Source organism: Tyto alba, unplaced genomic scaffold (genome assembly GCF_018691265.1).
Source record: "Tyto alba isolate M040663 unplaced genomic scaffold, T.alba_DEE_v4.0 Super-Scaffold_27, whole genome shotgun sequence".
Lineage (NCBI taxonomy): Eukaryota > Metazoa > Chordata > Aves > Strigiformes > Tytonidae > Tyto > Tyto alba.
Window position 1 is genome coordinate 28,028,564 of NW_024881301.1, and position 16,046 is coordinate 28,044,609.

The window sequence follows — 16,046 nt, forward strand, 5'->3', positions numbered from 1 at the left end:
GATGTAATTATGCTGCTTTTGGTGTCACTGAGATCTTTTTACTTTTGAGTTCAGTGTATGCTGTCCTAGCAGTGTGTCTCTTTAAGTGTCCTTATGACCAATTTTGGTTTAAGACAACACAGGTGTATTTCTGTTAGTGATGAACTCAAGTCTTAAGTAGTGTTACTGACACCTTTATGCTTTAGTTTTAAGTGAATCCTTTCTGGAAAGAAACAGCCTTCAGTTGCTTGTGTTCATCAGTTAGCCTTAATTAAGTTAAAATAAATGACAAAATTAAGACAGTTGGGCTTTTTTTGCAAATAAAATTTTATTTACCACTTCCTGGTAGCCAAAACCGAGTTTTAATTCATAGTCACTGCTGAGGGTGCTATAGGGGTCAGACCTTCTCTGAAGGTCTGTAGGTAAGTAGAGGTGTGTTGCTCTTGGAGCCCCACCAGAGCCTGGAGGTGTGAAGGGTGGTTTAAAGCATTGCAGTTCCACTTGTAGAATTTGCACATGGAGACACAAATGGTTGATTTTGAGCACATTTCACTTAAAAGCCTTAGACTAGCTTTTGTTTTACTCTGTATAGTAGTTGCAGTTGGCCAAAAAATTACTTCTATGGTTTAGGCTTAGTTCTCCCACAGAAGGCATGTCATAGAACTTTTATATTTCTTCAAGTACTAAAAGTTAGGAGTAGAATTGTGGGGGTGAGGTGGGAAATGAAGGCATGGGAATCATAAAACTGGAGTCCACAAAAAAACAGTGACTGAATATACTTATGCTGTGGCAAAGATGTGCTGATACTACACTTGGTCATTGGAAAAAGAGGTATGCACTTGAGTGGTTTTACAAAAACATGCAAGGGTCAAGAGAGCAGGTCCCGTAAAGATGAAGTAGATTCTTCAGAACAGCAGTGTTTGCAACAGAAGAATAATGGACAGCAAGCCTCAGCATAGATGGGATGTTTAATTGATACATTTAGAAGATGCAGGAGAAAAGTACTCCTCCTTCATTTAAAATTAATTGGGAGCTGGTCTTATCAAGAACTCTGAAAGGGCAGGAGATAAGAATAGCTGAAGTGTTTGAGGGCCTTTTCATGAAAAGGGGAACCTTTCACCGGGGTGCAAGCTATAGCTGAGTCAGTCCAAATGTGGAAGTGAACAAAGAAGCATCTTACTGTCTCCTCTTCACAGTGGTCCTGGTATCTCTAGGTGGATTGCAGAGGTGGCACAGAACAGCTGAGTGCCTAGCATTGCGTGTTCACAGAAGCACGTTTGCAAGTCATTGACATTTTATAACTTAGAGTAGTATTTGTAGGGGTCCTTGATGGCAAAAGGAAGATGTGTGGAACTGCGTACAGTGAGATTTTTGCAAGAGTCAGCTGAAATTAGTAACAGCAGTTAAGAGGTTGCTTCCATCATGTAGTGGTGGAATCTGGATGCTGAACATCAGACTTCTTGATTGAATGTGTCAGTATATTTAATAAAAACCCCATGTGCTGATAAAGCCAAAGCTTTCAGGAGCGGTTCTGTATTAAAACTGTGATAAGAGGTACCACTGGCCACATTCTTTTATACGTTTTTTCAGAGGCTGTTTGCATACTAGAAATGGCAAGAACTGGTTTCACGAAGGTTCATGCAAAACATTGCATTGCAAAATGTCGCTTGCTTTCAAATTATTTCTGACATCATGATAATTGCACGTGTGACTTGCTTGTGCTTCTTGTGGTTCCCTCAAACAGCTGTTTTGTAGGCCTTCAGCATTTTAACTTGATGTTATCCTGTGCTTGTTTGCTGTGGCCAGGCAGGGTTCTCTTCCTGACTCCTTATTGCCTCTAGAAAAGCACTAAGCAAACACACTGCGTCCGGGCCTTAACACACTGTGATTAGAAAACAGGACTTCTGGAACAGGAACTAATCTGTTCCTCAGTTTCTTTGTGCTTTAGACAGGCATGAAGTATAGACATCTTTGTTGCCTTTGAGATATATGTGTTACGATTTTTGAGCTGCTTTCTGATGATTACGTACTAAAGTACTTTTTCATCCTGGAACTGCAGACCACAAGGTACCATGGACTGCTTGAAAGGGCTTTGCAAAAGTGAACTAAGGAGAAAACACAGCTATGGTCAGCATCTCTGAATTTACTTTACAAGAGTCTTCATCTCCAATGGAACATTTTTAGGAGTTTGCTTAGTGAGCTGTTGAAGCATTTTTGGTTTTTAATTCAGAGGTTGCCTCTGTTCATGGTACCAGCCAGATGTTAGCAGTGTGTTTGGGAATTTCTGTACTCTGGGAAGGGGACAGAAATTGTTTTCAGCGGATGTCATCTTCTTCACCTGCACTTGTTAGATCATTATTAATGCTTCTACCCCATCTGCTAGTTGTTGTGATACGAGTCTAGAGGGCAACTGAGCACCATGCAGCTGCTTGTTCGCTCCTTCCCTTTCAGGGATGGGAAGGAGAAAATAAAACAAGGGGCTTGGGAATAGAGACAAGGACAGGAGGGGATGACTTACCTGTTCTGGTCATGGGCAAAAGATGGACTCAGTTGGGGAATTAAAGGACATAAATTTAATTTGACTACTACCACCACCACCAGCAATGTACCAATCAGAGTAGGACAGTGAGAAGTGCAATCACATCTTCGAAACAACTTCCCCCCATCCCTCCCTTCTTCCTGGGCTCGGTTTGCTCCTAATTTTTCTACCTCTGCCCTTCCAGTGGCACAGGGGGTTAGGGAATGAGGGAGTGCAGTCGCACATTGTCTCTGCTGCTCCTTCCTCTTCAGGAGGAGGACTCCTCACACTCTTCCTGTGCTCCAGCACGGGGTCCCTCTCACGGGAGACAGTCCTAGATGAACTTTCTCTGATGTGAGTCCTTCCCACAGGGCTGCAGCTCTTCATGAACTGCTCCAGCATGGGTCCCTGACACGGCTGCAGTCTTCCCAAGGACAGACTGCTCCAGCACGGGCTTTCCACAGAGTCCCAGCCGTCTTTGGGCGCAGCCACCTGCTCTGGTATGGGGTCCTCCACGGGCTGCAGGTGGGCATCTGCTCCACTGTGGACCTCCCTGGACTGCCAGAGGACAGCCGGAGTCCCTCTGAGAGTCTCCTCCTGTCACCCTGGCACAGCAGCCTAATGGCAGACAGGCCCTCTCCTCCCCTCCCCTTGGGGCTTAGCCTGTAGTTTGGGAGTGCTGTAATTGTCCGTGTTGATCTCGCAGAATCCTTATTTAAATAATCTCTCCAGCTGTTTAGAAATGCCTTTCTCTGCCCCAGCTCACTCGCTCTCTGCAGCTTGGAGCCATTAGTAACCCTATGGAGGTGCATCACCCTGCTTCCTATTGAAAATACCAGCCAGCGTCACCCTTGCTGTTTGTTAAGTATTGAGTTGTATCTGAGCAATTTATCTAAAAGCAGGTTTTCTCTGCATCTGCGTTTTCAAGAGGAGCATAGCTTTCTAGGATGGATCAAAGAAACTTATATGAGTGTAAAGAACAATCCTCTCATTGTTTTAAGCTGTGAACTCTTGGGAGCTCATACTGTTTCTAAGTATATGCTTGTGTAGTCCCAGGGTTTCTACATGACCCCAATTCTCGTTTGGTTTTCTGTTACTACCATAATAATATTTAAAGGTGACCTTCAAAAGAAAAGAGGAAAGGGCTTTTTATTCTTTGTTACTTTTTACCTTTATACATGTAGAGAAGTCCCCAAACGGTGGTTTGGTGGGTAGGGTTTTTATTGAGTTGGTTTTGGTGATTCCTTCTTCCTGTGTGTGATACACATTTTCATCCCCTCTGCTTTAGAAAGCCATGTGGGTAATAGTAGTCAGCTTGGTAAGGTTCAGGTGCCTAGGAAATCAGACAGCAAGATGAGAGTTGAAGGGATAAATGACTTTTGGTTTTTTAAAGGTGCCAGCTCGTGTTTAGCACAGCTTCTTTCCTGAACCTGAGCATTTAGTGTGGTTCTCCCTCCTGTACCTCCAGGTGAGGCTTGAGAAAACATTTAAGCAATATTTTTCAGAGAGCAAATAAAACTTCCAGTAAGGATGGACTTTCTGATACTGATAGTTAAATATATAAATAAGCATAAGGGAAAACAATCTATTCAAGATATTCTTCATGAATTTTAAGCTAGCAAAGCAAGCCAACCAAAAAGGGTCAAATGGAATTTTTTTCCTTTTCAGGTCACCTTTGAGGACTGTATAGATCAAGACAAGGATTTTTCATTCTTTTAGGAAGCAAGTAGAGAGGCATTGGAATTTGCAAAGCTCAGGTGTGTGGTAGGTTTGTGTCAAACCGTGGTACTCCCGCATTCAGTCTTCATTTTGCAGTCACTGTGATCCTCACATAGACTGCTCCAGTAGCTCTAGTTTATCTGCTGTATCTTGACACAAATACATCTTTCCCTTGCTGCGTGACTATTTTGAGAAGATAATGGTTGCTACCACATACAAAGTAGTAAGGGACTTGGTTTTTTCCTCTTCGGTTAGATAAAGTGAGAGATCTACAGGAGAGCATGCTGAGATAAATATGTGCTTCCAGTATTTTAGTATTTTTTTAAAGTGGTGTTTCTTTCATGTGGAATTGATTGGTGTGCATTTTCAATACATGAATCCCAACCTACTGTTTTATGTCAGTTAATACCATAGGAAACATTCGTTTGGCAAAGAAAAGAAGTTATACTGGCATTAAATAGGAATAAATAGAAGTTAATCCAGTGTTTGTACTTCCAGTTTACCAGACAGAATTAAAGGAGCAACCTCACCGCTTTCTACAGCTTCTTGATGAGGAGAAGTGGAGAGGGAGGTGTTGATCTGTTTTCCCAGGTATCCCGTGATAGGATGTGTGGGAATGGTTCAGAGCTGCGCATGGGGAGGTTCAGACTGGACGTTGGGAAGCGTTTCTTAAACACTGAAACAGGCTTCCTAGAGAGGTGGTCGATGCCCCAGGCCTGTCAGTGTTCAAGAGGCATTTTGGACAATGCCTTTGATAATGTGCAGTTGGACTAGACGGTCATTGTAGGTCCCTTCCTACTGAACTATTTATTCTGTTCTACTTCCATTCTATTCTATAGTAAACATAGAATCTTGATTACCTACAGCTTGACTATGTTTGGGTTTTTTTTTTTTCCCCTTGCTGTGGGCAAAGTAGCTTAGACACTTGGCTTCCTATCATAACACAGTCCTTAATCCCTTTCCTCCTCATTGTTCTGTACTGATACTTCTGAGTCCAGACTGGATAAGGGGAATGTGGCATTGTATAGTTGAATTTGTGGTCAGCCTCAGTCCTACGCTGTGAGATCCATAGTTTAGTTTCTTCAATGAGTTTGGACCCTGAAATGATGTACAGTTGTTTAGCCAGGGCACAAGACAGGCAGAGCTACAGCAATAGGTGCTGAGAGAAAAAAAGTCCCCTCTGGTTTTATTCAGCTTCCTAGTGAGACTTCAGAACTCATCGCTTTCACTGTCCTGTTCTTGAGTAAGCAAGCAGCATGTAGCCAAGCCCAAACCTTTTTTTTGGCTTTAGCTGGAATGCTATGAAATCTTTTGAGCTCAGAGGGCCATTTGGAAAGCTGGTGTGACTTTCAGTACGGATAAGCCCTCCAACATAATCTGAGGCAAAGGAGTGTTGAAATTCAGCCTTTATCTTCACAGAAGTTGCACAAAATATCTGACTTTTACATTGACGTTGGTTCACAAATTTGCGTGAAAACTGCGAAGCCTGGGAACTCTGGGCTACTAATAGTGCAAGTCCATGTCCTACCTCGTATTTTTATTTTGTGATCTGTGAGTTGGCCACATCACACACAGCCATGATGTGTAAAGTGGGATGGGGGCAAAAAGGCAGCTCATTCTTGATTCTGAAGAGAGATGAGTTTAATGCTTGCTGTGTTTTATCTCCTGGAGCAGCCTGCCTCTGGCTGCTTGGGTACAGAGGGTGAATGATAGTTTCCCGCCTGGTCTGTGGTCTCATTTAATGGTCAGCACAAGTAGCTCCTAGAGTCATTTTAATGATTTTTTTAAAACCTGCTCCGAAGTATTTACACTTCCAAATAATCGGTTCGAAACTTGCTGTTGAGTTTTAATACACTTAGAACGCCACATTCCAAGGTTGGGACTATAAGCTGTTATTTCACTGGGATTTACTGTAGTTCGGGTTGTGTGGTGCTTATTTCTGAACTTGGTACTAACATGAGCCACAGATGAAAAGTTATTGGAGGATTTTTGCCTGTAGTATAGATGTTATTCATGTCCGGTTTTATTTAACATGAAGCTAAGCTTTTATTTTAATGGAATCAGTATATTTTCCTTTGTGAGTAGTTTATCTTTAGGCAAAATAAATATTGACGAGAAAGGCATTTTTGTAGCTAGATATTTGAGCCATAAAAAATTAATGTGCCCTGGAGGTGTGAAAGTAACAGACTTGTATAATTTCAATTTAAAAAAGCAAAGTTTCCATGTTGATATTTTCTCATATCAAAAATTTGAAATTTTACAAAACTGCTGTGAACTGCTGTGGCTTCTGGTGTAATTCTTCATAAGACAGCAAAGTAGAGACAGAATAAATTACTTGCAACTCTAAGGAACGTATTTCTGTGAGCTGCTGTAATGTTTTATTTCCACTCTGGTAGAGATTTCTCATATTGTAAGGATGGATTCCTTGGCAGCCTCACCTAAGGGAGTCTAGCAAGTCTCATGCAAATAAAAGCACCTGCAGAATAATTGTTCCATTTCTCTTTCTCTCTCCTTTTTTTTTTGTGAGATTTATTTACCTCAAGGGTTGCAAGTTTTCAGACTTCAGATCTATACCCATCTTTACCTATGATAAATACATTTTTGCTTTGGCTTAGGACATCTTTAATCAATAAATAGCGATATTACTATCCAACAAATAATTTTTCACATATATTTAGCCATGGTAGTGTGGTGGTAGTGGAATGATAAGTAGTCATTCAGAGATTCTCCTTTTTGTGAAAACATGGATGCTTTAATAGGGAAGAAGAGGTTTTTTTCTCCTAAGATTTTGTTCCATAGGACCTAGTTTATTATTTTAAAATAAATATATACAAATAGAAATAATTTATTTCAAGGAAATCTAAATATTGTTTTATTGCCTTGTACAACAAGAACATTTATGTGAGGTTGCTTCAAATCAGATTACAGCCTTGTGCAGGACACTGTGCAGAGACAGTCGAAGATTTAAGTTCAATTCACCCAAAAGAGTTTATTACTACTCTTCTGTAGATGCAACTTGCACTGACAAGTGTGCATAAACTTTGGAAAGCATTTTTTTTTTTGTTATCATAGTTGCATCTATCAAGATTTTTTGCGATTAATTTAAAAAGGGGAGGGGGGGCATGCATCAGGGTTTCCCAAATACTTGTAGTGGGTGTTAAGTCTTCATCCTTATTTTGAAAAATCTCAGCTATGAAGCAATCACAAGCAGGACAGTATAGGATCTGGAGGGTCTCCATCAAACAGGGGAATTGAAAAGAGAACGAAACCCAGGGCTTCGGCCTGCTGTTCTCAGGGATCCGTGGGCAGCTGTTAAACCTGGGGATGAAAGGGTATTTTCCTTAAGCACCACTGCTTTGTGGCTTTGGATTTTGAGGATTCCTCTCTGGAAGAGTGAAACTTCCCTGGCAGTACTGATGCACTTATAAGTCAAGCTTTCCCCTGTGAAAAGGTAAGTTGGTGAACATGCAAATAAACACTTTCGCAAATGTGTAGAAGTTTAGCAAATAAATATGGCAATATTTCCTTTTAAGAGATTCTTATCTGTTAAATTTTGCTGTAATTATTTTATTGTGTCAACAAAATCTTGAAATAGAACTGCTTTTAAACATGGATTTTTCTTTTTTTAGCACTGGTTGGACCATTCAAAATTCATTAAGAAGCAAATAAAAAGTAAGTACAATGCCTCTGCCTGTTTGTTACTTTCTAAAGAATTTGAACTTAGAGTGTTTGAATGTGATTGTGAATGTTTAAGTATAGCCTTTAGTGGAATAAACGTTTCTTAGGAAATAGACTTAATAAGCAATATGACCAGCCTTCAGTGGCCCTCATTAACCATGTGTTGTTTGTCTGAGGCAGAGTAAGTTGCCAGGTAGTTTCTGTCTGATCTGTGAAATCAGGTTGCCTGGACACAGATCCTTGGTTTTAGTCACTGCTTCTGATCCAGGACAGATTTCCTGGTTTGTTTTTTTTTTTGTTTTGTTTTGTTTTTTTTTTTCAGAGTGTTAATGGGAAATATTTCATTGTCTAATGGTTAATCTATTTTTGTGTATGATGAATAAAACTAGCAGAAATACCTGCTGTTTCATCACAGGGAGTTTTGGGTAGAATGGGTTGGGTTTGGCCACTGAGTTTATGGAAATTGCCTAAGGCGAGTGAGTTGGCCCTGGATCTCTAATAATTTGGTTGCAGGCTTGGGTACAGTACAGCATCAGCACTAACATGCTTTTTTAATATACTGCAGTTGGCAACATCCATAGGCTAACTGATATCTTTTCTGTGAAATTAAAATACGGTGTTTTGCAAGGGAATTGTTGACCCCCTTTCAGGACCTCAGAGGTGTGTCTTGCTTGCTTCAGTGGTGCTCTGCCTTTCTAATAACTATCCAAATATCTAGATGATTTTTGTAAATGGTGGAATTCTTCGAAGGTCTTCAGGACAGTTTGCTTTCACCCCACAGTGCGTGGGTGTCAGTCTGCTAGAACAGGCGGTAAAGATAGCTGCTATGGGTAGGGTTTTGGTGGTTGGCTTTCCCTCACCATCACATCACAGATTGCTTTACCTTAAGTGACTGAGTGATTTGCAGGTGCGCTTTCTGTGATAGATTCATCCTTTTCTTGATCTGTCTTAAAACGTGGAAAATCAGCGATTCTGTAACACCTTCAACCAGTTTAGTTGCACTGTTTTGTCTGTTTAATCTACGAAGGGTCTGTTTTAAAAAGAAATTGGCCAAGCCCTGCCCTGGGGAATGTCGAAGAAGGAAGCAATTTGTTGAGTGTTGTAAAGGTCTGACTCACAGCAGGATGCTTTTCTTTAGCTTGCGTTCAGCAGGTGTTTTGAGAAGAGTTCCTCTTTCCTGATGGATGGTGCTCACTGCTCTTTTTTTTTCCCAGCAGTGGACAGATAAGAGTCATTATCTCGCTGATGCAGACCTTGTCAGTGGTGCCTAACTGTCAGCCTAGGGTACTGTAACCTGTCTTCTAGCAGCTATCGTTGGAGACAACGTCAAAGCTCTAATTTATTACAGTTTCAGGTGCATGTTGTTTAGTAAAATGGATCGGTAATAGGCACATATATACTGTGTTGATGTGGTGTTACAGAATACCTTAGAAAGGTGTGAAAAACAGTCATTCTTCCATTACTTTATATACTAGCAGGCTGTTGCTCTGGAAGATGAGACTTAGGCAGATAAGGATGCATAAGGTCACAGTTTCATGGTAGCTGGGTAACATTTTATTGTCTGTGTTACACAGAAAGTCAGACCTAGCATTCACCTTCTGGCATTAGAAGACAATTCTTGCAACTCCATTTCCTGGAATTTGTTAGCTTTTTGTGTTCACGGGTGCCTTCCAGAATCCTCTCCAGCACTTTTGACTTTATTTATCTTGCCTTTTCTCATTCACGTGTATCAATCAAGAGCTGTTCTATTGGTTGGGGGGTTTTTTTGGAGTTGGTTTTGTGCCTGATAACAAGAAGTGTCACCCTCTCCTCCCTTCCCTTCCATCTCCCCATGCCCCCAGCAACAGGCAGTGTACCTGGAACTTGATGTCATTCACAACATGCTGCAGGGCACACCTCTTTGTATAAAAACATGTTTGACAAATGCACTATTGCTTGATTAATCTATTGATTAGAGTACCATAAAGCATGGTAATAATCTAATTTTTTTTTTATTGCATGCATTTTAAACATTTAAAACATTAAATATGTGCTTATTTGAAGAATTTGAAAAACATACTTCATTTTGGCTTTCTTGGGTGGTGGGGTGGTGGCTGTTCTGCCTTAGCAGAACCGCAACTAGTATAAACTTTTTTTTCCCCATTTGAAATCTCTGCCTATACAGTTGGACCTCCGTACACGTTGCATTTTCGAATTAAGTACTATTCATCTGAACCAAACAACCTTCATGAGGAGTTTACAAGGTAGGAACTATGCATGGGTAACTGGGTGACTGGCAGAGGGGTAAATAAGATGCCTAAGTTGCATGGGGATACTGTAAGCAGGTGATTTGAGCTTTCTTACCAGTAGGTCATTTTGCCTGACTTCTTAGGTGTTTTTCTGCTGTCAGAGAAACATCTTTTTATTTGCTGCCAAAAACCATTCATGGACCTCTTCAAGTGTTTTAGGCTGTAGGAGAAGCTGTGTTTTTGTGCTGTGAAGTTAACAAGGAAAGGCAGCATTGGGTGGGGAGAGCTGCAGCTGGGAGGCAGCTGGATGTGGTTTAATAATGGTACAAAGGCCACGGAGCTGTGGGAATAGACAGCTTGAGTTCTTGGACAACAGTTGATTGATTGAATCTCTTCCACTTCCCCCTGAGTTCTCTGTGGTGCAAAAAGTGTAAAGACTTCATTTGAATACCTGGAGATCTTCTGTTACAGTCTGGTGGGCCATTTTCTGGGCTGTGAGGACTACACCTTGCTAGGTTCGTAGCAACCTGGTGTGATCTAGAGGGTATTCTGAAAATTGGGAAAGGTGCAGCTAGAGAAAAAGGTTTTACTTATCTTTTGTATCTGCCAACATTGTGTCATCTTTGCCTAGTAATCATCATCTTAATGGGTTTTTTTGTTGTTGTTGTTCTGTTTCTCACCATAGGGCAACTTCAGTATCTTCTAATTTGCTTGGCAATAATCAGTGTATTCCCAGTCAGCCTAAAGGTGTTTAAAGATTGTTGATTGTTGTAGTTCATGTGCATGTGATTTTTACATTAAATTTATGCCTGCAGGCATATGTTTACTGTCTCTTTTCCTATCTGCTGTGCTTACTGTGGTTTTGTTTTGTTTTTTTTTCACTGACTGAGACAAGATCAAATTGCTAATTGTCACCACCCTGTGATACTCACATGGAGGTTTTAATATCCATTATCAATTTAGTGCAGCAGTGTTAATAAAAGGGCATATTCCTTTACAGCATATAATTAACCTATAGAAGTCCCTGCCACTTCTGTAATTGAGTATAAGATCTTAGAGAATCCAAAAACCTGGATGATGGATGATTTTGGGGTGTATCTAATGAGAAAATGCAACTAAATTAGTAGGAATAATATTTTTTTTTCTGAAAATTTAGGTAAGTCTTCATACATCAGGGTGCATGTCTAACAAGTATTGCATTTCCCCTGTGGTCAAATTATTCCATTACTGTCGGCCACAAGATTTCTTGCTTAATCCTCTGAAGCATAGGATCCTAGTCACTGTAAGATGTGGGTTTGTGAGCTGTGTGATCATTGCTGTGATTAAGACATTTCCTCTGAAAGTATTAACTGCTGATGCTTTGTGATCTAGTTAGTGCTGAAAGGTGACATTTCAGAAGAATGTTTTAATTAAAAAAACACTTTAGTTGGCTAAATTTTCAGTTTTATGAACAGGGTTGTTTGGTTTTTTTTTTTATTATAAGCTTGACAGAAGACCACTGTGAAACTGCGGAAGGAAAATGAAAATGAGTTGGAAATTGATTTAACAGTGAACAAATAGTTGTATTTTTTGTGGGGAAAGTAATTTTGAATGTTGCTGTTTTTTAAAGAACCTTGTTGCTGGCTGGATCACATTTTCCATGTACCTTGTTGAGTAAAAAGTGAAGATTGGCAACTATATACTCAGAATTATTCCAAATAAAAAAATGGAATGGGAGTAAGAGGAGGAAGAAAAATGATCATTAACAGTAACCCATGATCTGGCCTGGTTGGGGGGATGTCCAGAATTCCTTGTGGAGACCTGATTTCTAGTGAGCTCCAGTTTCCAGTGCAGCTGTAAACATCATATTCTCATAATTAGCACAGGCATGGGGAAGCGTTGAAACGCTTCCCCCGCTCTCTTTCTCCAATTTAAAAACACAGTTGAAATCCAATGCCTTTTGGAAGACGTTTTCTGTCACTTTTATGGGCCCTGATTAGTTAGCTTAACGCGTGTTGTGGAGAATTTTCTAAGGTGTTTTGCTGCTTTGGAGCATGATCAATTGAGGCGCCGGTGCTTGTCGGCCTGCGTGCCGAGGAGGCGCAAGAGCAGGCCCTACCAACCGGAGCAGAGCTGCAGCGCCGCCCGGGCTGGCTGCCGCTGACGGGAGCGCTGCCCGGATTTGTCCTGCAAGTTTAGAGGAGTTCGTGGGATTGTGAATCATCAGGGGGAAACAGTAAGAGCGTGAAATACACTTGTCTACCCTAAATCTATGCACGTTAATACCCAGGTTTGATTGGCAACTCGGGTGTTAGCCAAGTATGTGAATCAGAGATGTGACACCGAGCTAACGTGGATGAATCTGATTCTGCTTTAGTATATCATGAGGAGTCTTTTTAAATCTTCCTTTTCATTTCTGTTTTCCTGTCTGATTCCAGCTATTCACCACGTTCATGGCACGTCCTCGGTGATGAAAAGCACTTTGTGTTTCTTTGTTAACACCGGAGAGGTTTACATTCACATTTACCGAGTTGACTCTCGGGGTAGCGCTTCACGCTTTCTTCTCTCGAGTTACCCACCACCGCAAGCCTCACCCCGCGGTGTGGGGGCCAGTGCAGAGCCTGCCTGTGCCCCCCTACCCTGCACAGAGCTCCTGCACGGCCCGGGGCACTTCCACAGGCCTCAAACCCCGGCTCTCGGTGGCTGCGAGACATGAAGCACGCCTGGAACTCAGCATTAGCGATAGTTTGAAGGCTGTAAATTCCTACTTGGACTCCTAAATAAATCTGTAGGTTCTGTGGAATTCAGGGGTTTTTTTTTATTTAATACTTTAATGCTCTTGTAAGTGAAAACTCAGTCAGCTTTTCCTTTTGCCCCAGTTTGGGCTTTTTCCATATTCTGCAATTGTGTTTGTGAAGGTAACCCTGAAGTCTTCATGCCTTTATCTGTGTGATGTCTAGATCCTGTAGTTCAGTTCTTCCTTGAATTGGTCAAGACCCAGTTCAGGAGAACACTGGAGTGTCGATAACATTTAGGTTGCTGTGGTATATGCTCAGACAGAGCACGTCCCCAAACAGCAAGGCTTTGGACAATGTCCTGAACAGAGCCAGTAGGTAAAAAAAGTTCTTTTTGATTTTAGTGAAAACCGTGGGAACTTTGAAGGTTGCAGAGTGTATCTGAGTGATCCCAAAGGCCCTTTTTTTTTTTTTTTTTTTAAGAGCAAGTTAATGAAAATGTGGTTAGTCAGTCAACTGGGATATTTTTCTAGCCATTGAGGCTAGAAAGATGACATATATATATATACTTTTGACTTTTTGAATTTTCATTTGTCAGGTACCTGTTTGTATTACAGCTCCGGCAAGACATTCTTTCAGGGAAGTAAGTACCTCTTTGCTCTTGCAGCTGTAGTTTAAAGTATTTATAATAGTTAATCTCTTAGTGATCTAAAATTTTATGTTAACTGCCTGATCTTTTTAATTCTTTATGGTTTTCATGCACAGATTTTAAACATAATTTACAGTTCAACATGCTTTTTTTTTTCCTTTAGAATACAGCAATATACAACTTTGTGTGCATCATGACTATGTTATTGATAAATAGAACGGTTAAAGACCTTTGATGCATTGGCCAGGTGATGGAAATGTATAAAGAGAGCAAAGACTGTCCTGAATTTTATGACTTGAAAATGTAATACGGGCTTGCCATATTTTTCAGTATGGTAGGTGAAATAGAGGAAGAAAAGATGATGAAGTGCAACACCTTACACACCGGTCAACCCTGCAAAAATATTTTGTGTGTTTATAGTCTCACTCTGGCCAATAAATTCACACCTGTTCTTTGTTACAAAACCAAAAAAACTCAAAACCATATGTTCTAAAACATAGTGTTGAAGATAAAATGGTTTCTTAGTTGGTTTAATCTTGTGTCTATTAGTTCAAGCTTGTTTTATGGTGGAGTGTATCGTGTGCTTAGTGCTAATGAGAATGTACAAAATTAGGAAATAATCTTATGCAAGTAGAAATGAATTGTAGGTGTTTCATATCATTAATGGCTTGTGGAAGTAACATTTCCATTTCTTACATCAGACTACTTTTTAACTTTATTGCAAGAGGAATTCACTGAGAAAAAAAGACATGGTTTTTATAGCTTGTTTTTCTTCTTTTAAAGACTGAAATGCCCGTATGAAACTGCTGTTGAACTAGCAGCTCTGTGTCTTCAAGGTATGCAATCTTTTGAAAGTGGTTTGTCCCAATGTATTAAAAAAACTCACCTACTAGTTTCTTTTCACTCTTTGTTACTAATGCTTTCTCACTGATGATATATAAATGCTATTCCTTTACCTGAGGAGGAGAATTTTAGGGAGATCACTTTCCTGCCTTCCCTCTGTTCGTCACTTCTGAACTACATTAGCCAGCGTCGGCACACTTGCCATGGGGAAGGAGCCTCAAGGGCGTGTAGGCAAAGGTTTCATGGAAACCAGGGGCTGGCCAGGGGAGGAAGACCCCAAAGTGTTCCCTGCCGAGGGAGCAGCTGTGGTTCAGCCTGGAGATCCGGCTGGCCCTTCTGCTCCTCCTGCCAGGACGGCGCTCGGCAGAGCCAGCCTCCACCGTGAAGGCTTGCAGGGCAGGGGCAGCGGGTGGCACGGGCTGGGGAGGAGAGAGTTAAATAGAAAGGAAAGAACTAAAATTGTTTCTGTGTCAGGAGGAATGGTTACAAGATTTAAAAAAAAAAAAAAAAAAAAAAAAGAAGAAAAGAAAACAAAAAACAAACCAAAACAAACAAAAAAACCCAAACAAACAAAACCAAACAAACGAAAACAAAACAAACAAACACACACACAAAAAAAAAAAATCAGCAGAAAAAACCTAGAGTGCTAGGTTTCATTAGTTCATTGTAGGAAAAAGTATTTTCTTTTTTTATTGCTACAGACACATTAATACAAATAGTCATTCATTTTTAGGTGGTTTGTTTTGCAGATGCGAAAGAAACTTGTGTAATGAAGCTGAAATCAACTTCATTTTTTTTTTTCTGAAAGGAAGTGCAGTGAGCTGAACCGTTCTAGGCGTATCAGCAGCAAAATGGATAGAAAGGAAAAATATTCTTCCTGTTCTGCTGGCGGTTGGCAATGGTACATGGGGTGCTTAGGCAGTGTCTCACTTTAATGCAGCAATGGCGATAACTCGGTGATTCTAGATGAACTTGACAGTCAAAACTGGCAATTCAGTCCCAAACTGCAACAGGTGTAAATCTTAAGGCAGTGGGTTATTTTTCTGCACCAGTCTGGCACAGCTCTGATTGTCAGGTGTGCAAAGAACTGCTGCGGGCAAACTCTGTTTGTCTTTTTGAGATGGAGAAAATCTGGAGCCCGTATTTGATTCATTGCTTCCGTTTTCACAGATAAAAACACCGGTAACCTCACCCCTGGTCTAAGCAAGGAGAACCAAGCAAAGAATAATAGCTTCATGCCTCAACATTTTGGGTAGTAATTGACACGTGTGATTACTTTGCAAATGTAATGAAATAGCCATCCAACATGTTTATAATATTTCCAACTAGGTACCAAAACTAACACTTCTTGGCACTGTTTGTGGGAACATACTTTTATAATTCTGTCTTTTTTTCAGTTTCAGTTTTCTGCTATTTTGACACCATCACAATAAGTTTCTCCAAAATTATTTTATTGTTGCGACTAATTTATTCTCCCTGCTAACATATGCTATAATTAGTATTTTTTAGTAGAACATTTGTTACATTTTATTGACATCGGAAAATCAGTTAAGCAGAAGAGTTTAAAAAAATGTCAAATGATTATTCCCTCTTCAGCAGGTTGCATTTACTCCCTAAAATCCAATTTTGCTCCTTAGCGTGGCTTTCCTAAGAATGAAGAAAAAGTTATAAATTACTATTTAGGCATTAGTACTCTAAGCCCTCTGAAAGAAAAGCCT

The 16,046-nt window shown here is 40.4% G+C and overlaps 1 protein-coding gene across 3 annotated transcripts in view; it reads left to right on the plus strand.

Moving 5' to 3' along the window:
* EPB41L4B (erythrocyte membrane protein band 4.1 like 4B) overlaps positions 1 to 16,046 on the plus strand; it is a 176,535-nt gene that overhangs the window by 60,521 nt on the left and 99,968 nt on the right. For all 3 annotated transcript variants that reach the window (XM_042797948.1, XM_042797949.1, XM_042797950.1), the window contains exons 3-6: positions 7,846 to 7,888; positions 10,059 to 10,137; positions 13,435 to 13,479; positions 14,269 to 14,321. In XM_042797948.1, the coding sequence (XP_042653882.1) occupies positions 7,846 to 7,888; positions 10,059 to 10,137; positions 13,435 to 13,479; positions 14,269 to 14,321 (220 nt within the window). The remainder of the gene's footprint in view (positions 1 to 7,845; positions 7,889 to 10,058; positions 10,138 to 13,434; positions 13,480 to 14,268; positions 14,322 to 16,046) is intronic.